Consider the following 23,030-nt stretch of genomic DNA (forward strand, 5'->3'; position numbering starts at 1 on the left):
AGATCCAGGAGGCATACTTCTGTATGTCCTTATTCCAACAAAAACTGCTACGGTAAAGATGCAAAATGCAGAGGAAAGCGGCATTGCAGACGTATCAATTACACACCAATGCAGTCATGTGGGAATTGAAAGTGACTGTTGAACAGTTGCACTTTCTGAAATTTCAGAGAGATTTATAGTAAAGAATAGGAGAGTCAGGTCACCCACAGAAGTGTTCACACAAATGGCTGGTTCCTCTGCCGTTTTAATTCCTAAGCAAACCGCTAGTTTCCTGTCCATGTGTACTTAATCAGTCTAACATAAATCAAGCAAATGTCATGATGTCATCTCCTTATGTCTGGAGACATGAGGAAATAGAACATAGCAAAACCAACAGTGAGCTAAAATGACACAGATATTGGATAACCAAAAAACCAAAACAAAGACAGAGAATACAATAAAATTAAAAACCTAAAGGAACCACAAAGTAAGATAAATTTTAAAAAATGTAAATTGTAAGTGATTTGAAGTATATCATTCTTTTAAAAATTAAATTTATCAGGGTGACAAATGGTTAGTAAAATAAATAGGTTTCAAGTGTACAATTCTATACTACATCCTCTATATATCACACTGTGTAAGGGGAAGGGGGTGGTAGAAGAGGGTTCTATATCATTATGGAAGGAAAATTGACTCTGAGTGGTGAGTACACAATGTGAAGTTTATAATTCTATTCAAAAGGTAATACTGTAAAGTTGATTAGCCATGTAGGATCAGCAATTAGGGGCACTGCATCTCATTCTTAATCAATTGTGGTATTAATGCTGAGTATTAAAATTTCAGGGTCAATCCCTGAATTAAGAGTATATAAAATTTGATTAAAATGATCATTATGCTCTCATTTCGATTTGCCTATGAAGCATAAAGGACTCAGTCATATATTAAGGGTATTTATGTTTAACTGTTCTGTGATAATAATAAAAGAAGATCATGTCTATTTGTAAACATTTAAGAGAATCAAATTGCATTAATTTTGTGTAAGAATTTAAGGATAAGTTTCCTTTATCATTTTGCTACTATTCTCCAAGGAACTGAGATTAATAAGCAAATTAGAAATTATATGGGATCTGCCAACTTTCAACCTAGCCCAAAAGAGAAACATTAGCCTCAAAAATATTTTAAAAACCTATGTTAGTGAGAGTTTCTAGTATTTTTGTATGAAAACCAAAAGCCCAATAATTTTGATAGTTGTATTTAAAACCAGCTACAGAACGGTATAGGAGACCTATTTCCCTGGAAAAGCTTAACTCTAGACCCATATTTCCCAGTAAAAGGGTGAAGAATCAGATTCAGGCTTATCAATTTATGACCATACTACAGTCGCAGTGCACTCATTCACTGGAAAGAAAGGGGTATTCAGGCTGAGGACCACGTCATTCAGGGCTCGGCTTAAACCACATTAGGAAGAAAAGGTGGCCAAGGAGAAACTAGGGATCCGGGTGCTGCACACATTGGTGCAAATGTCTGGGACTCAGTTGGAAAGACATTATTCCTGGACTGCAATGCCTGCCCCTGGCAAAGTTAATGGTGTTAATTTTTGTAAAGGTTCATTTGGGAAGTGTTTGTGATGAATGTTTGCTCATCTGCATAACACTGTATTGTGTGAATAAAGCTGTAGCCTTTTGCTTTCCAGCAGTGGAGTTCTACTGAGATGATACTACTGGACAAAGGGGGCTACTACGGGACACTTAAACTAGGTCACACTGAATTTTAATGCATGATGCCTGCCCTGTTGTACTTTATTGGGTTGTCGGAAAACTCATAATGTATTTTGGCAATGAAAAACAGAAAAATACGTCATAACTTTTCCAACAACCCAATACATGAGTTATGGAGAAGTGTAGCATGCAGTCCATTTACTGTGCAAACCTGCCTTCCAGATTGTTCAATAACCGTTATTTGCTACACTGAAGTGTGAAGGCAATTCGGTCTCAGGCTGATAATAGAAATGTCATTAAAGAAAATAAGGATATGAGCACCTTCTTCATTTGTACATTAACATGTAAATAGTGTAATTATAAAATAAACTCTCCCCCAAATAAAAACCACTCAGTTTCAGAGCTCAGTTGTGCAGATTACGACACCATTACCAAACATGGAGAATATGTATATATCACACTTGTGAATTTGCCATCCAGACGATGTGGCTTTACTGCCCAGGGTCTAAGTATGACTCAGAAGTTTAATGTCTTTCTCCGTTCTCCACCGAGCTTTTGAGTGGTAACTAGGAAGCTGGTGATCACATGCTCATGTGTGTCCATTTGTCCATTTCCCAGTTAATAAATACGAAAGAAACTACTGACATGGAATGCAACTCAAGTCAAATATGAACCTACTTCCAGAGCAATGATGGGCGTACAAACAAGACTGGCACTCCGCCCCCAGCTGACCCATGACACAAACGAAAAACAAAAAACTTGTAGTCATTCTTTTTTTCTTTTTTTGTTTTAGCTGTTTTACCCGTAAGGTGTTTATTATATCCTGTCCTAACAGAAATGCCATCACAGAACTGGAATGGCCCTCCTAAAGATCATGTAGTCCATTTTAAGTTATATTACAGAAGAGGAAACTGAGGCCAACAGTGGCATAGGGGTTTATCAAGTTGAGAATTAGGATTTAAATCACATTCTAGGGCTCTGAATCCATTGTTCTATACCATGTGGCCTTTCTGTGTATGAAATAATAAAAATATAGAGCTGAAGACGGGGAACAGGTTCTGAGAGGATCTAACGAGATTAATCCTGAGATGCCTTTACTCACACCATTGGCCAGTAAAAGCGCTTCCCGTCTCTGGGGCCTAGTACAGTGCTTGGCATAAAATAAAAGCTCAATAAATGCTAAGAAAATGAGCAAAGTCATTATGTCAGGCAAATATGCAAATATGATAGCAAGAGCTGTGGATTTAGAGGCAAGAGACCCTAATTTATGTCCTAGGTCTGTCATTTGTTGACTATAAAAATCTATGTAATTCCAAACAATCGAGAACAACTTAAGTGTTCACCAATAAGGGACTAGTTCAATAACCTACGGGACATCCAATCATAGACTACTGACCGTGTTAGTTTTCTATTGCTGTTGTATTATCACAAACTTAGTGGCTTAAAATAACACGTTAATTATATTATAGTTCTGGAAGTCGGAAGTCCGACATGGGATTCACTGGGCTAACACCAAGGTGTTGGCAGGACTGCACTCTCTTTTGGAGGCTCTAGGGGAAAATCAATGCCTTTCATTTTCCTGCTTCTAGCGGCTACTCACATTCCTGGCTTGTCGTCCCTTTTTTCACCTTCAAAGCCAACAATGGCCAGCTGAGTTCTTCTCACGTCACGTCACTCTAACCTTCTCTTTTGCCTTCCTTTTCTACTTTTAAGGACTCTTGGGTCCAGGGAATGATCCGGGATAAAATATTTTAAGGTCAGCTGATCAGCACCCTTAATGCCATTTATTACCCTAACTGCCCTATGCCATCTAAGACAATACAGTAAAATGTTCCAGAGATTAGAATGTACACATCTTTGCTTAGCGCATCTGTAAAAAAAAAAAAGTGAGGAAGCTCTCTATATTTTGATAGGAAAAATTCTCCAGGATATATTATGGTTACGTAAAAAATGCAAGATAAAGAAAAGTGTAAATGGTACACTACTTTTTATGTAGAAAAGAGAAGAAATAAGAATATATATTCATACTTGGTTATATTTGCATAAACAAACCCAGGAAAGATATGCAAGAAATATTAAAGTGGTTACAGATAGACAGAAATAACATTTGGTGTGGGAGGATTGGGGGTAGGATGGAACAAGATTTTTCAATGTATCTTTCAAAATTAATTTGCTTTTTGAATCATGTAATATAAATTCAAGGGATTCATAACTGCCCCCAAACTTTCATTATTCACTTGATAGTCAAAACCTTTTGTTTTGAAGAGCCTATGTGTCATCAACCTTGTTACTTTTCTCCTCTTAAATGAACTCTTCTAATAGACATCCTAATTTTGGCTATGAGTATATCAAGCAGTTCTCTAACATGACATTCCTAGACTTCATGAAAGTTGGCATCTTTTGCAAGGTTTTTACAGCTTCATATTGCCATCCATTTGCATAGTATTAGGAAAAGTTTTCAACATCTAGCATCACTGCAGTGTGCATGCTAGAACTAAATATGGAGCTTATCTTTAGGTGGACATTCATTTTCTAAGTAATTACGTAGTGAGCGTTTTCATTTCATATTCACAAAATTATAAATACTTGAATTTCCCTGTGTGACTGTAGAAATTTGGATACTAACTATGTAAAGCTGTTAAATATCCTTGAATCTATTTCAGTATTTATATTCTGTCTTTTCTTGGAAAAGTCCTTTAATTATTATATCTTAAATCTAGTAGTAATATTATAGTTTAACATATCTTGTAGTGACATCTCTATCATTAGTTAGTCTTCTACTGACTATTTTTTATTCTTTTCTAGTCAGGTTTACTGAGTTTACTGAGTTATACTTTAGGTACAGTAAAATGCCTTTTTAGGTATTGAGATCTATGAGTTTTGAAAAACAAAAACAGTTGTGTAACCACCACAACAATAAAGATATAGAGTATTTCTATCATTCGAAAAGTTCTTTCATGCCCTTTTGTAGTCAATTTCCTCACCCTACTCTCAGTCCCTGTTAACTACTGATCTGATTTCTGTCCCCATACTTTTGTCTTTTGCAGAAAGCTATGTAAGTGCAATCATATAATAGTATATAGTCTTTGTGTCCAACATTCTTTCATTTAGCATACTGCCTTTGAGATGCATCCAGGTTGTAGGATGTATCAGTACATCATTTTTTATTGCTGAGTGGTACTCCATTGTATGACTACAGCAGTTTGTTTATTCATTCTTCAGTTGACAGACATTTGGGTTAATTCCAGTTTTGAGCAACTATGAATAAAACTACTATAAAAAACACATATGTATGATCATAATTTTTCATGGCTAAATACCTAGAGGTGGGATTACTGGATTGAATGGGAAACGTATCTCTAATGTTACAAAATTTCTTATAAATAACTACCAAACTGTTTTTCAAAGTACCTGCACCATTTTGTATTTCTACCAACAATGAAGGTTTCTAGCTGCTCTTCTTCTTTGCCACTTACATTATCAATTTGTTTAATTTTCATCATTTTAACAGATATTGCGTTATCGGATTGTGGTTTGCATTTCCCTATGGCTAATGATGTTGAACACTGCTTTGCAAGCTTACCTGTCATTCATATTTCTTCTTTGGTAAAGTGCTTGTTCAAATATCTTGCCCATTCATTATTTATTATTGAGTTGTAAGTTATTTAAATATTTTGTATATGCATAATGTGTTTTAAAAATATTTTCTCTCAGATTATAGCTTTTCTTTTCATTTTCTCAACAGTGTAACTGTCATTTGAAGAGCAGAAGTTTTAAATTTTGATGAAGTCCAATGTATCAATATTTTTATAGTTCATACTTTTATTTAAGAAATCTTTGCTTATCTCAAGATCACACAGATTTTCTCCTATGTATTCTTCTAGAAGCTTTATAGTTTTAAGTTTATAGTAATATATATGATCCATTTAAGTTACCTTTAGCGTTTTATGTGAGGCAGCTAGTCAAGGTGCTTTTTAAAAATTTACATATGGCTATCCAATTGTACTATTTGTTGCAAAGGTTAGCCTTTCTCCATTGTATTGTCTCTACAACTTTGGTGAAGATCAACTGACCATTTGGTATGCGTCTATTTCTGGACTCTATTCTGTTCCATTGATCATTGTGTCTACTATTTGTTCACCAATATTATAGTCTTGATTACTGTAGGTTTTATATTAAGTATTGAAATCAAGATGAGTAAGTTCTCAAAATGTGCTCTTTTTTAAAAGAAAGTTTGGGCTATTCTAGGGCTTTTCATTTCTATGTGCATTTGAGGAATAGCTTGGCATTTTCTTCAAAAAAGTCTTCTGGGATTTTGATCAGGATTGTGCTGTGTCTATAGATCAGTCTGTGTTTATAGATCAATAGAATAGATATCTTAATAATATCGAGATTTCAAATGAATTAATACCATATATAAGGTCTGACATTTAAGTTCACGAACTTGCCACCATGCGCTTACATTGACAGCACTATACAAGCAGCTCAGTGAGTTTCATAACCTTGGTATATTAGCGTCTCACAGTTGTGTTCATGCCGACATGTGGCAGTGTCTTGCTGAGTGGTGTTCATTATTGTTGTTGCCTGTTTTTGTATGCTGTCATGAGAATGTCTGAGCTTGAATTAGAGCAACGAACAATAAATTTCTTGTTAAGCTTGGCAAGAGTGGAAGTGAAATCAGGGACATGTTAGTCCAAGTTTATGGGGATAATGCCATGAAGAAAATGGCAGTGTACAAATGGATTAAACATTTTTCTGAGGGGAGAGAATGCATCACGGATGAAGAGAGGTCAAAGTGGTCAGTAACGAGCTGAATTGTGTGTCAAAATTGTCGGCTGGCTGTGAGAAGCATAGCAGACCAAGTAAACATAAATAGAGAAACAGGAAAATCTTAACTGAAAATCTGGGCATGAGACGTGTGTGCAAAAATGGTCCCGAAGGAGCTCACCTATGAACAAAAGCAAAGGGAGTTTTTAGCCAGTAAACAAGTAACTGTATTGGAACACCCTCCCTACTCATCTTATCTGGCCCCCAATGGCTTCTTTCTTTCCCCGAAAATAAAGGAAATATTGAAAGAAGACATTTGGATGACATTCAGGACATCAAGCGTAATACGATGACAGCTCTTATGGCCATTCCAGAAAAAGAGTTCCAAAATTGATTTGAAAGGTGGACTAGGCACTAGTGTCAGTGCATAGCTTCCCAAGGGGAGTACTTCGAAGGTGACTATAGTGATATTCAGCAATGAGGTATGCAGCACTTTTTCTAGGATGAGTTCGCGAACTTAATTGTCAGACTTTTGTACTTCCCAATTTGTTTAGGAACATTTTATTTTATTTATATTTTTATTAATAGTTTCAACCTAATGATTAGACACCTATACACCTCACAAAGTGATAACCTAACAAGTCTACTACCTATCTGATACCATACATAGCTATTATACCATTGACTATATTCTCTATGCTGAGCTTTATATCATGTGACTATATGTACGTATTTTTTAATTATAGTTGACATTCAATATTATTTTATATTAGTTTCAGGTGTACAGTGCAGTGGTTAGGCATTTATATAATTTAAGAAGTGATCCCCTCAATACGCCTAGTACCCATCTGAAACCATACATAGTTTTTACAACATTGACTATATTCCCCATACTGTATTTCCAACCCCATGACTATTTTGTGACTATCATTTTGTACTTTATTTAGGAACATTTTAATTCTTGAGTAAGAGCTGAGATTTTATCAAGTGCCAAAAAAAAATCATTGGAATTTTAATTGAAATTTCATTAAGTATACTTTTATAAATCCTGACAAACATATCTCCTCTTTTTCAATGACTATATTTTTATTAAGCTTCCCATGTTGAATTATTTAAATATCATTTAATGGTATATGTAAACAAAAGAATTTATTATTTTAACATTTGCAATTAATATGACTCCTGTTAAATACTCTTTGCAAAATGGTCTGGGTGAAGCAACTTGGGAAATATCACATACTAATATGTAGTCTCCAGATTCAGATTTGCATTGGTCACTGGCTTTACTTGGTAATTTGGTATTATACACATTCTAATATTATTAATTTTGATTTAATGTAATTTTATTTCTACATTTTAAAATCTACTTTCATAAAATATTAATTTATACTCCCCCCCCATTTTTCTTTTAGCAGGATGATTAGGCTGGCTAGACAAAATAATTTACAAACATTTCCCAATATTTCCAGGTTCTGGGAAAATATAAATTGTATAGTAAATTTTCCTCTCAGGTATTTAACATGATTTGGCACACACCCACGAAATGTGACACTTGTTTCCAAGAGTAATACCAATGATTTTCTTTAGCATTCTTTGCATTTTAATTTTTTCATGCTTTCATTGCATTTTAAATTTTAAAAAATATTTTCTGCTACTTAAGTACTTTTCCAAAGTAAATATAATTGGCGGGATTAAGTGTAAAATGCTATAAGTAAGACTGATTACATACAGGAAGCCTTGAGTTTTAATATTAGCCCCTCTATTGTTTAAGTGTCTAGTGCTGAATTGCTGAATCCAAATCCCTTGAAAACTGGCACACTGAAATAAGGGGGCCACCGATCGGAGTGGCTGCTAGAGAGTATGTAAATATGAAGAAATGTGTATATTCAGAACAATCAGACTTTCACCTTGACAGACTATAGAAAGCAATGAAAAGGTGATACTCACATCTGAGTTAAAGCGAAGCTGACAGACATTACAAGAAATAACTTGTTTCTTCTTTGGTGGAATGGAAACTCCAAATGTGTGGTTAATGACTGCTTTTTGTACAGGATCCATCTGAAGAACAAATGTAAAATAGTCAATTTATAACTTCAAAGAATAGACAATCGTGTGAGCAAATAAAAGTAGCTGTATTACTCCTTAAGGCTTTAACTTTTCATTCCCAAATAAGGATAATAAAGAATCTTATTCAATTATAATGTACTTGTCTCCAGAAATTAAAAACAAACCCCCTAAAATTGGTTCAAAATCATAACATAAATCATAGGAGAACCCAACATTCCAAGAAATCACATATCTATATAAGGAAGCTTGAAAAACCTTAATTCCAAGAAATCACATATCTATATAAGGAAGCTTGAAAAACCTTAAAAGAATCATAAAACAAGAAAATTTACTATCCAAAGGTCAAGGTTAAATTAACTTGTTAATGTTTTCCCTATATGTGATGATAATACTTATGATAGTTTGAAATGACAATTATTACGAATGTATTTTAAGTTTCCTAATTTTTTATTTATGACAAAGTCATAAACAATAGGCTCATATCACACCACAGAAAATGTTGATCTTCATTTTAAAATAATTTATTACTTTTTATGTACTTTAGATTAAAATTCATTCTACTGGAAATGCATGCCACAATTGTACACTCAAATGCTCATAACAGACTGGTTAATATGCAACTGTGTTTTAAATATTTATCAAGTGAAGTTTTGACTTATAACTTGTGACTTTTCTCCCATTGGTTTGCATATACTATACATATTCAGGAAAATATACAGTGATAAAAGTACTCAACCATAAAAAAAGTATGGCACAAAGCCATGAAAATACTTGGGAGAAAAAAACAAACAAACAACACTATTTGCAGAAGCTATAAAAAGAAAGAGACAGGAGCGATTCTCTTGTGTATTCCAGATAATAATCTCTAGCATCAACATCAGACAACTGGCAGTTCAAAAAACAATACAGATGATGAACAAAGCATTACTTATAAACACATGAAACATGAACAAGGGCAGATCCACTGATACCATCATCTAGGAAATCTCTTGAGGTTAGAGTTTAGGATTGGATTAGTTGATGATATTTGGTAGAGAGGAGGAATGAAGACTACTCCTGATCAGAACTATAAATCAACGAAGTGCAAAATTAGTAATTTAGAAGAATTTAAATACATTAGAAAGGAGGGTGGATTACAGAATTACTGAATAGTAAGGTAGCCTATTTTTTCTACAAGTTTAAGAGATATGATAGGCCACTGTATTCATACTATAAATAACACTTATGTGGTTTGGGACACTTAAAAATTCAAAGAGGGGAGTTTTCTGGAGTAATAGAACAATTCTATAATCTGACTGTAGTGGTGGTTACATACATTTATAAATGTGTCAAAGTTCATAGAACTAAACACACTTCCTAGGAGTTAATTTTATGTATATAATTTAAAAAGTAAAAAAGAAAAAAAATGTTACAAGTATTATGCTTAACTACTAAATGTAAAATAGAACTACTGGAAAATCTGGGGATTTGTTTTCTTCAAGGTTATATTTAATTATGTTAAATTTTATTGAATGAGAATAAAAAAATAAACAACCCTCTCTAGTCAAAGAAAACCTCACAATGTCAGTAAATAAAACCCTATTCACTTCGTGAGTTTACTCACGAGTGCGTACACACTTAAGTCTCATCCATCCATTTGTAAAACATGAAACTACACTTTCTGATTGTTACTAGAGATGGCAAATCAGTTTGGGCAGGGAAATAAAATAGCCTACTTATATTGACAGGATGAGAAAACTACACTGTTTTGAAAACTTAAAAAGTAGATTATTTTACTGAGATATTTTCTGTTCTCAAGATCTAAGAAATACATGACATGCAAACTACATGGCATAAAACTATGAATAATTTCCCAAACACCAGTTTTTGTATGCCACTGTCATTATTTTTGCCAATCCATATACTATTGTGTTATTATTCAGTTAATATTTTTTCTTTAAATTAACTTTAAAAAACACAGCAATATGTATTTATGAAATCATAGTTTTAATGTACATGCTTTCCTAATACTGATTTCAAAAAAAAATTTTAAAGATTAACATTAAAAATTAAATTTTTCATCATCTAAAATAAATGCACATATCCTAATTGTTCCCATACCACAATATAGAAACAGACATAAGATACATCTACAAAAATCTAGTTCCAAATTTTTAGTAAACCAAGGTATCTGTTGACAGCTCTGTGACCCTTGAATATAAATATTCTTTAATTTTTTGAAATTATTAGCTACCTACATAGTTTTTTAAATAACTCCTGATAAAAATGTATTCTACTCAAATCTCACATCTGCACATCAGTCTGAATATACCCGTTGATACTCATTCCCAAGGCTGAAAGCTCTCTGTCCTAAAAGGTGAACTGTGGCTGAGCCCTCCACATACAAAGGCAAGCGAGTTCCCAGCCATCTGCTCCCTGAACAGCAAATTAAGGAGGTTCCTTCAAGAAACTGAAACCAGAATTGGCTTCTCTATTTTACGTACACAATCCTACTCATCCCCACAAAATCGACTAGATAAACACAGCCCTTTTAGCCCATCCCTTATCACCTGTCATTAACGCTTGCTGCCTTTCCATCCTTTGATGACTTACCACTAATCATATGAAAGTTTTAGCCTCCCTGTTTTATACTTGGAACAGATTTTTTTTTTCTATTTTCCAACCGATTCTCTATTTTCTTAAAGGTAGGATTTCAGGAAAAGATCCTTTTGCTTTTTTCTGTTTAAATCTCTTTTATCTTCCTCTGCCTGTTTATCATAGAATTCTATAATTATATTTCTCATTCATCATTTGGGGAACATGATTTAGTTGAAAGAAAACTTTAAGTAGTATAAAAAAGGATGTTCCACTTGTCAATTCATCTGATCCCTTGAAACCGACACTGTCTAGATGATGTTTTGAGTAATTACCATCTGGCGCAATAACTACAAATATCTGAGTTATTTCAGTGGGATCCAGACTTGGAAGAACATGGAAAATGCTTTCAGATCTCTTTTTCTCGCTTGTTTTTAAAATATAAAGTGGTAAAACCCTGATTTTTTTTCCTTTTCATTCCTATAATACTTTAAAAGTTAGATGAAAATAATAACTAAATCAATGGTAATTATTTTACTCAATCACCGATTTTCAGGATGAATTAAAATGTTCTCATAAATCCTAAAATATGATAAATGCAGTGATGCAATTTAGTCTAGTCAAACTATATATCTACATCATAATGATTTCATATATAGAATACTCAGGAAAATTATTAGGGGTATTTCAATTACACAACAATTAAATCTTATTTTTAAGATTAAGTGACATTTCATAAACATGATTTGTTAAATGAACAAGTGTTTTCAAACATCTTTATTACAATGTTTGTATTACTTTTAAATGAACAAATTCTTTGTTAAATACTCATATTAAATTAGCTCATGTTAGTTCACATCGCACAAAAAAAGCTGTCTACGGATTAAGAATATTGCGATTCATTGGTAAATAATGTTGAAAAGCTTTTTTTAAGGAAAACAACTCTACCATATAGCTCTAACTACTAATATTCCTTACCTGACAGAATTTATTGGTCCCAAATAAGCCTCTTCTTTTCTAAAAAAGTAAAAGTTAGAAGTAGTAATCTGGGTTTTTGAGGCTAGCAAGCACATTTACATGAAATTTTAAAAAATCCTTTATTTTTTGCTTATTTCTGATTAAAAAGCTTGAAATGCTGACTAAAAAGCTGCAAGAGTGAACACTACCACTTTGTCTAATGAATGTAGAAATGAAAAGCAAAACCTGTTAGCGCAATTAACTGGTAGGTAATAAAAATGAAAGATGGGTTTGCGACCTGTTACCAGAAATCTAGGAGCTAATTGGAGGCTATGTATGGACAAATTAACTATTACATTACAGTATTTAGAAACTCGCGAAGCTGGCCTTATCACACCACCTATTATATTTTCAGAATAGGAACAAACAGGTTATCTTTAGCGTATTCGCTAGGATTATGGAACCACGCATCTGTGTGAATTTTTTAAAAGATCATTACTTTCACTGAGTATATAAAAAAGTAATTTACATCTGCACACTGTAAGCAATTATATTAAAAATATGCAGCTGCAAATGCAACCTAGCCACAGGGAAAAGAAACACACACCGCGGCCCTTCACTAGAGGGAGGGTGCACGCTAGGGGCGGGGGAGGGGCTACATAATCAAACGACTTAACACTAGATAGAATTTTGATTCTAGAGAGTTTTGTTAGATGAAACATTAGGCAAAGAAAATAGACTTACAAACTTTTCGGCTATCTCAATAATTTTCAAGAGGCCTGAACTTGAATTTTCTTCTTCTAGGTGTCTTAAAATGGTTTCACTAGCCATCAAGTGGGACTGGGGATTGGAGTAGGCTGACCACCACCCAGTGAAAAGGCACAGAAGACAACTCACGAATGATACAAGGCTCGAATGATACAAGGCTTTCTTCCACGTGGTGAAACGGCTGGGTAGCTATACTATTCTTGAATATGGAGAAACTTCATCTTAACTTAGCCATCCACTTTAATCAATGTCCTAAAAAGCATTTGGTAAGCACTTATTATACAACATAATGGGCCATACTAGCTTTTCTACTAAACAGAAGAAGAAACCAGGTTTTGACTTGTAAACTGTACAAATCAGTCAACCAACACACATTTCTGGAGGCCTAATATCTTTCAGATGCTGTCCCAGACTAGTCGGAGTAGGATTATTCAAACACAAGAAAAGACCTAATTGTAAAGGTTAAAAAGTGAAAAAAGATGGTATAAGCTCTATTTAGTTGGAGGGTGGGAAAATAAGTGACCATTAAGCAAAAAAAAAAAAAAAAAAAGGGGGCGTGAGACTGCCCCTAAAGGTCTGTCTCCTCTGCCCCACCCTTACTTGGAACTTCTTTCTCCCTTTTCTGATTTTCTCATCTTTAATCACCCAGGGTTCTCCCTTTAACAGTAACATAAATGTGTTATCCTCCCAGGGATACTTGCTTTTTAATTCCTTTTCTAGCTGTGTAATAATAATAAACAGTAGAATAACAGCAGCTTAGATTTATAGAGCTCTTACTACAATGTGTCAGAAACTATACTAAGGGATTCTCTTGTGTATTTTCCACCATCACATGAGGCACATTCCATAATTATCTTCCTTTGGCAAATGAGAAATCTGAGACTTTGAGAGGCGTAATAACTGTCACCCTTAAGTTTTTTGGTCTGAAACCACGTACTGGCTAAGGGAACACTGAGCAGGGATGTTGGGTATTGTGCGGGGCACTACTGTAGGATTTGGGAAGAAAAGATAAGTGTTCTGGACTTTTTGCAGCCTGGAAGGCAGCTGCCTAGTCAAACTACACATAAAACCTACTTGGTGCTTAAATAAAAGTTTCTTGGATAAGTGAGTCTCGGTTTTTCTCTTTTTGATCCATTTATGCCCTTTTTAGGATAAGCTCAAGATTTCTTCTTGAGCAACTTCAGGAAAGTCATAAATAAAAATTGGAGCTGTCCTATCCTCTTTCCCCATTGTAACTGCTGGGCTTACACACACACACACACACACACACACACACACACACACACACACACACAGAGAAATTTGTGGGGATGCTTAGAGATTAACATAGCAGATGACAGTCATCATTTGCACCTGTCCTTGATTTACTGCGAAGTCCTCAGCTACTAAGCCCTTGTGATGTAGGGCTTTTTGAAAGTTTGGCAAACCATCAGTTTTTTAACTGTGACATTATCAAATTATAGTTGTACACAATGAATGACTATTTTTCACCCCTTCCTTTTCAATACTGGATTTATGGAAGAGAGTACAGGGTCTCATTGGAACTTCAAATATTCACGAAGCGACACATTTGAAAGTGATAGCTACGTCACTGAAGAGCAACATTTCTCTGAAGTTACTTTAAAAAAGGCTTTGCATTTTATATTTAAACTCTCTGACCACATTCCTTTATATTACTGTTTTACTTTTCTCAAATCCTTGAGAACTTAAATAGAAACAAAACAGACACAACTATCACAAGAGAAATTTCTCTTCTCAAAGATCATGAAATACAAACAACTGAGTATTGTTGGCAACATCAGCTCAACCACACAGCTTTGTACTGTTTTGGATTTCAAATCAGAAAGCTCAATAAAAATAAATAACATGCAATGTTACCCTGCAAGTGTACGCTACCACGAGACCTGCACTTTGTGCATCTGTAATGTGTAAAAGCTGTGACTTGCCATACTGACATTGCTTCTCTTACCCAGAGCACCCTGACAGGGGTCCATTTGAATGCCATCATTGTCACTGAAAGGAAGACAAATGGCAAGTCATTCTCTTCACAGACTGGTGGTGCAACCGAGAACCATGTGCCTGAAAGGGTGCTTATCCCACAAATCCCCAGCTCATTGCTAAAACCACACGTTGGCTGGGCCTTGTAAAAAAAATCAACTGTTCCCCTGTCCGGCTGGGATACCACTAATCCACCAGCAAGTTAACCGGTCATTCAGAACTGTCATAAAAGCTAAAATAACACAACACGTACTTAAAGAAAATAAGAGTTCATATTACATCTAAGTCTCAGACCTGATAAAGCTATTATTATTATTATTACTACTAGTATTGTTTTATCACAATGTTGTAGGTTTTTAAGTATTTTGAGGCTGGCTGACAATGAACAATATCTGAATGCTGCAGAAATTATGTGGAATCTCAGAGTCCCTTTCCAGAGCCTCCCTAATGGTGGTCAGTATTCCCTGTAAAACATATCAACATAAGTGGAGTCAGCCCAGAGATTCGAAGCAACCAATCAGAGTACAGCGTAGGTTAGATTTTCCTTTGTTTTCGTTTTTGTTTTGTTTAAGTGGATTGATATTTTTTATTCAAGTTCCATATAGTCAGGCCCTCTTTTAAAAGTTCTGGGATTCATTAAAAGTGTTGTATATTCCATTGACAAAAAGGATGACTAGAGTAAGGAAAAAATACCCTGTGATCTATTTTGAAGATCAGTTTTGAAAGGAAAACTATACTTCATTTTCCAGTAGTTTTCTTTCTCTTTCTTTCTTTCTTTCTTTCTTTCTTTCTTTCTTATTTTTTTTAGAAATTCCATTTTGGTTTTATTTTTGGAAGAATTTAAAAAAACATTATTTTCTGCCATAAAATTATGTCCTTTTTCTAGATCATTCTGATAGTAAAGGATTTAGCCTTTTTAGAGGTTAAGTATTTCATATCAACTTAGTACTGTCCTTGGGAATTTTTGCTCCTTTCCAACACATGACACATTTATAAATGTATGGCTTTTAGTTTGTACAAAAACTATATTTTCTTGAAAATTGATTCATTTAACAAAAGTTTATTAACTGCCTGTCCTGCACTGTTTCAGGAGCTGGACATACAATGAAAAACAAGCCTTCAAAATACAACATTCTAATTGGGGAGACCTATATATCTAAAGTAATAAAGTATTTTCAGTGTTTTAAGTACTGAAAAAAAATTAAAACAGGGGAATGGGAATGAAACAATATTTTACTATGGATAATTTTTAAACATTGGTTGTCTTGATATAACTGTGATTCAGATACTTTAACATGTAATACCATACTATATGTAAAATTAGGAACATTATTCCATGATTTAAGAAGTTGACATAGAATTCGTACAACTTGTAACAAATGTAGAGTAAGGGGCATGTTCTTCAGCTTTCAAAGTAGTCCGTGTGAGATCTCTACAGAGGACTTTCTTCAACTACCAAGTTCCGAGAAAATAACTGGATCTCAGAGCCACCACTATCATCATATCCCCAAGGAAAAAGGATAATGAAAGTGACCTGCATTTTGGAACTTCTCTATGGATGAGTGTAAGTGCCAGATGCATCTCAACTGGAGACCTTCCTAGTGGGTTTCTGTATAGTGTGATTGGCCTGGTGTTTAGTGAATAGCACAATGACTATGAGTTAGTTACTTCTTCTGTTTTTAAAAAAGGACATATTTTTATCTAAGATGTAACAGGATTTTTTTATGACGCTATTACAAGAAAATAATGTTTTTTATTATTATTATTATTTTAACACTTTTAGAACTTTAAAGAGTTACCAAATGATAAAAGCAAAAGAGCTAAAAGCAAATGAATGGGCTCAGATGTAAAGTATAGCATGGGGAATATAGACAATAACATTGTAATAACTACATATGATGTCAGGTGGGTACTAGATTTATTGGGGTAATCACTTTGTAAGTTATATAAATGTCTAATCACTGTGTTGTACTGAAACTACTATGATATTAAATGGCAACTATAATTAAAAAAAACTTTTTAAAATAAACTTACATACGTGTAAAAAAAAAAAAGCAAATGAATGGGTAGTTTCACCATCTCCCTCTCTTTAGTGGAAAACCAGTTTAATGTTCTTGACAGATTTTAAATTGTTTTGAGTGGCAGGAATAATTTTTAAGTTCTGCTTCAGACAGTAGTTATTTTGTTAATGGGAGATGCCATAAGATTAGACCTGTGTACCTTATTGAAGTTGAATGTCTAATGCTTGACAGTAGATCCTTGTGTGTAATAAATATGGTCAGTACAAATGTAAAATGTTCCATTTTCCTGGCTGGCTCCTCATGGCTGGTGATTTTCCATGCTGCCAGGGATCAAGAGCAAAGCTGTAGTTATGCCGCTGGGTAATTTAAGAAGCCACATCAAAGAGCACATTAAAAAGTTCAGTTTAGCAAATAAGACTTTCAGCGTATGTCAGCAATGGATATGAGCGTTAATTGAAGGTCCACTCATAACCTCATTGCATGGACACTCACATATCCAGCAGTGTGTTGGGTATTGATGTTCCTGTTCCAACATTAGATGTGTAAAGACTTGAAATTCAATTGTACATGTACCCAGATTCAGGTTTAAAAATGCATTTTGAAAGATCTAATTGGTTAATGTGATATAATACTAATGGAGGCCAGACCACCTTCAAATCCAACTGCAACTGCTCCTTTCAACATAGGTAAAAAAGTATTAAGGTAATGAGCTGAATTATGTTTCCTAAGAAAACTCAGTACTTGTCTTTGTTTCCATTCTTGAACAAGCAAACACTTAGAAGTAACTGGAAACCATTAGGAAAGAGAGGTATTTTTTCCATCAGGATACCAAGAAAGTTCCTGAAAGGGTTTTCATTTTATCAAGATTTGATGTTACTAAAACTAAAATAATTTTTGGCCAATGGCTATATACAGATTTGAAAGATCTATAACATTTGTCAATGGCAGGGTAACAAAAAGTTTGTATAAAATTGTTAGATGCCCTTTTGAGGGAATATGAGAAAACTTACAAAATTTTTAAGAAAAATTAAAAACTACCCTGAATCTTTCAAGGAATTGATACAGATTTATCTGTTGTGAATTTTAATAACACGGAAGAAGAAATGAAATGATGACAAATACTATCAATAATTTTTGTTTGTGAAAAAGTTACTATCCTTAAAGTATTTATAATTTATATTTATCAGTGAGGCATTTTCATATTTCAAAAACAAACGAACAAAACAAACAAACTGCCCAGGGCATACATAATTGACAACAAAGTATATCTCCCAAAGAAAAACACCAAGAAAGCTATCTAGAGTATACTATTCAGAGTTGTGGTAACAGAACCTGGATTTACCAAGAGACTCTAAAATAGCACTTTTTTTTTCTTTTTTTTTTTTTAGCTGAGCCATCCTGCCACCTGTTGGCAGCTCAGCTCGGGCCGGGAATCAAACCGGTGACCCTGTTGCTCAGAGCTCATGCTCTTGAGCAAGCTCTTAACCTCGGCCGGCCCTAGGAGAACCTAAAATAAATGAATCATATATTTCCTATGTTGTTTAGTATTGTGTCTCCTCAGGGTAAAATAAAACAAGAAATAAATCATTTCAGGAATAGTGAACTGAAGAACAGTTTTTCAACAGATGTGTAAAATACTAAATAAGATATTCAGTTGAGGGTAGGTCATGAGAAGTGATTATTCTACAGTACTTTGAAAGAAGACATCCATCTGGAAGTTTGGAAGGACAGGCTAAGTAAGATCTGAATAGAAGGTAGTCACCTAGTTCTTGGCCCTTCCTGTTTTTTTTTTTTTCAAATAGTGACTTGAAAACAAACCCTAAAACTGTCTCCATGATTAAATTTTCGTAACATAAAATTCATTGCCAAAAATAAGTTTGAGGTATATCTGATTTAAAAAATAGCTTCTTTTTTTTTTTTTAGGAGAAAACAATGGTGTACAAGTTACTAGGCTACTTGCTGATACTTATGAATGTAATTTTAAAATTTATTGGTGCTAATTTTCTACTAAGTAAGTAAGGATATGCTTGCCTGTTTTATGGTAAACAGGCTAAAAAAAAACATTACAAGGGCTTTCTAAGAGACTAGGGAAGTCATGAGCTTTCTTGATTTAAAAATCAATATGCTTCCTGAACAGCCTGATGCATTAAATGACATTCTTTCAAAACCATTCTGTCAAAGCTAAATTTGACTGTTTATTAATCAGATATATCCTGATGCTGAGGCAGCACAGGTCCATGACACAAACTAAAAACGTGTAAGATGAAAAGAAAACCCCACCAGGCAGGAAGAAGTACAAAATCGGAAACCTGGGCCTGTTGGGATGTATTCTTCATTCTGGCAAAGAACCGTGAAAGTGAAGTGTTGTTTTCCCCAAATGGAGGAGAACACATTTCTTACTCTTCACTAAGAAGAAACATGACAGTTGAGGACTAACAGACTCCATGCAAGAGAACAAATCCGCAATGCTCCAGAGCTAAGTACCTCGGGTGCTACTCCCCACGCCTCATTATACAGTGGTAAGATGTCAGGGATCAACTACATCTTCAAACTGTTTTATTTTTGTTTGTTTTAGTTTGAGCCCCCCACCCCCACCCCAAATTCCCCCAACCCTATCCCAAAATAGAATCCTAACTAAGCATTCAATACAATAAAACACTAAAAACAGTTCTGGATAAAGCAGGGAGCTCAGACCCCAGACCCACCAGCCTAATTTCAGTTCAACCTCCTTACTCGAAAATGCAAACAGATTTGGAGAAATTTAATACCTTGCTTGAGCCTCTTCAGCGAAGACCAGAACCCAGATCTCCTGGTATGATTGCCGGATTTGCAAAAAATAACCATTGTTTTAGTATAAATATATGCCAAATGTAGCGTAGGTTATTCTTATACTAAAAATGATTTGCTATGTATCTGAAATTCAACTTTAACTGAGCATCTTGCATTTTAACTGCCCCGCCTTCCATTCCTATCCAAGGATGTCACGGCTAGACTGATATTGATTTTACTGGTCCTCCTTCGTGCAGGCTTACCTGTCACATTGAATATGTCAAACTTTAACTAGGAAAGTGGTCCCTGACTGGTTTTGTAGACAGGTGACATCTAAAATATCATATGTCATATATTCGTCTTGCTTTGGCCTTTTTGTATGGATGTGTATGTGTATACATATACATACTGATGCATAATACATATTAACTTCTCAGCAAAAAACATTTTTGGTTCAACTCTGCATTTATATTATACAAAATATATCATACCTGTAAAGTAAAATAAAGAGCTTTAATAAAGTGCCTTCTTTGGCTCTCTATAGTTATAATTGCTTTATTGAATAAGGATCTGTTAATGGTACATCTTAACATTTAATATTTATCCATTTGATTTATAATTACTTTTATGTGGTTGCAATGAGGATATTGTTCAAACTCAAAGTAATTTAAACTGAATGTCTTCCTTGTCTTTGGAATTTGTAAGGAAATGTAGTCACTTCTGGGTAAAACTACTTTATCCACCAAATTTATTCCAAATATTCACAAAACCCTTGCGGCATCTATGTGAATAGAACAACATATATAAGAGAGAAATCATCACGGCACATGACATCATCACGTTACAAATGTGTCCAACTTGCTTATATTTTGGGCATGGATATGACATCAAGATTTCCTAATCAAGCAATGGAGAAAACGCTACATGAACCACATAGCAAGTTGTCACAAAACACAAAAATCGCTCAGTAACTTTCGTGAAAGTTTTAATGTTATGAAACAAAAGTCATTTGCATTTATAATCTATCTATCACTTACGAAGATTTTCAGAAAGGTGTCTGAATTATTGTGATTTTCCTGTTCTGAAATTCAGCCTATCAGGACGCTTGACACTTCAAAGTCTTCACAATGTTCATTTGAAATTTTTATTCACCCCTCTGCCTTCCCCAAACTCCAACTCTTTTACTAAAATGGGACACATACCTATATCTAACAACATGAGAAGTTGATATGTCAATTTAATTTAAAAGATTTCATATAATTAGTCATGAATCACCAAATTCCTGCCTCCCAGCAGAACAATATTACAATAACAATTGTTGGCAGTTATCAAACCACTGCAGTCCAATTGGCCTCCCCCAGTTGGGGTTAAAAGCCGGCCTCTGCAAATCAATCCTGCTCTCAGCAGAGAAGAGTATTTCAGTGATTTGAAGACCGAAATGGAGACTATAATCTTTTGTGATTACCCTTGAGGCTGAAGCAAACGCAAAAAGGAATGTATGAACTGCTGATAATTTCCTGTGATGACTGATTCCCAAGAAATTCTGATATTATTCTTGCTCTGTAACAAAATGATGGTTCCCTAGAAGTGTAGCTTCAAAGAACTGCACTCCTGGGTGCTTCAATGCTTCTTCAGAAGCTACTCACCTTTTAAAGGGGTCAAACCTGTGAGGCGCAGCTCTCTCTCTCTCTCTCTCTCTTTCTCTCTCTCTCTCTCAGGACAATGGAGGTTCTGATTATACAAGGAGTGATGATCTATGTGCTACAGGCTGTCTTTCTGGAAAGTTTTTTTATGAAGGAATTGATTTAAAATGTATCTATTTTAGACCTTTCCCCCCACCCCCACAGAAGTCTAAAGATTGATACATTTCTCTGTTGTTTCTAGTAGCTATGGAGCTATGAATATCTTAGCTTGTATAATCTTTCAAGTTTTATTTAGTTTGGTATTTATATTGTTATAAAAATTAGTTTTCATATATATGTACATACCCTTAAGGTCTGTATAATATTTTAGCATAAATATGAAACTACGAATCTTGTTTGAGTAAGCATCAAATTTACAGTTAGAGGTCACTGCTCAGGGCACAGGTTAAGCAGGTACTTCTCATATGATTGACAATTTAAATTCAGAAAAAGGTGGGCTGGGGGAGAGAGAAAAGGTAAAGGGAGATTTGTAACAGTCAAAAGGCCGAAGAATTTTTAGTATAAGTTTCCATGATCTGTACATGCCGGGTAACTCAATATGTTGACTACTGTGACTGAGTTTAAAATACAGTTTTTTAAATTGCCATTTTAAATTAATGTGAATTTGATTAATGAATAACTTGAGAATACAGTTCTATGTTTGGAAGTCAACAGTATTTAAAAAATATAACAGAAAAAGTCGGTATGTCTTAGGAGTCAGTGGCAAAGTGTCACAGGTACACAGCTCTCATGTTCAAAATCATGGGATATAACTGATGAATGAATGACTAAATAAATGAATGTCCCCAACTAGTTTAAAAGGTAAGTACTTCAAAAGTTGAAACTTAAGTGTATGCCATGAAGTAGTGGCTATTAGTAATCATTTTAGCATCTAGTAGCTTCACCTCAATTTGGGGAATGGGGATTTGGTGGGTTTGATTATACACAGCCTTTAAAGTCTAAATATTGTTGAAGGTAAATGAGGAAAAATATAATCCAGCCAAACCTGCTGTGGTTACTCCCAGCCTCCACAGAATATACCTTCTCCTCCTTCCTGCTCCTAATTCAGTGACAGTGCCTCTTGGTTGGTTTCAGACAGCGGGTGGTTCTGCTCTAAGTATGTACGCCCTGCTGTTATGTCACTCGGCTAACATAAATTGAAAACCTGCTTACTACTAGGCATGGCTACGTTAAAGGGTAAATTTCTCAAATTCAAGTACCAGGTCTTAGCCATATGTATATTCTTAGCATCTACCTTAATCAGAATTGCTTTAATGCACACAGCCAGCCCCAGTGATAAATAAACATAACTTGGTTTACTTAAGGGAATTGGTTAGGAAGAAGAGATCGAAATATCCATAAAGACCTTAATATTATTTATAAGGATAAAGTTTGATGTTTTAGGAGTTCTTTCATAAACATTATCTCATTTGATATTCATGGGTGTTTTAAATTATTAAAAATAGTGTGGTGATATGGTATATAGTTATGCATTTTTTTCACAGACTCTCACTAAATTCTAGAAATTTTCTAAATATTCAGTCATATCCTCAATTCTCCATAAACATAATAAACTCAAATTTTCATGATGTAATGATATAGACTAGGAAGGTATTATCACCCCTAGTTTTCAAAAGAGGTAAAGAGGAGTTAAGTGGCTTTTTCAAGATGCAAAAAAAAAATGCGTCCAGATACGAGTTGGTGCTTTTGCCCTATGCAGTGAAGTAGAC

At 34.4% G+C, this 23,030-nt stretch overlaps 1 protein-coding gene across 1 annotated transcript in view; it reads right to left on the minus strand.

The window, feature by feature from the left end:
• The window catches only part of ZNF385B (zinc finger protein 385B), a 95,441-nt gene that overhangs the window by 52,715 nt on the left and 19,696 nt on the right, over positions 1-23,030 (minus strand). The window contains exons 3-4 of the mRNA XM_019654017.1: positions 8,412-8,522; positions 6,594-6,645 (exon numbers count right to left, since the gene is read on the minus strand). Coding sequence (XP_019509562.1) covers positions 6,594-6,645; positions 8,412-8,522 — 163 coding nt within the window. The remainder of the gene's footprint in view (positions 1-6,593; positions 6,646-8,411; positions 8,523-23,030) is intronic.

This window comes from Hipposideros armiger, unplaced genomic scaffold, assembly GCF_001890085.2.
Source record: "Hipposideros armiger isolate ML-2016 unplaced genomic scaffold, ASM189008v1 scaffold_212, whole genome shotgun sequence".
NCBI lineage: Eukaryota > Metazoa > Chordata > Mammalia > Chiroptera > Hipposideridae > Hipposideros > Hipposideros armiger.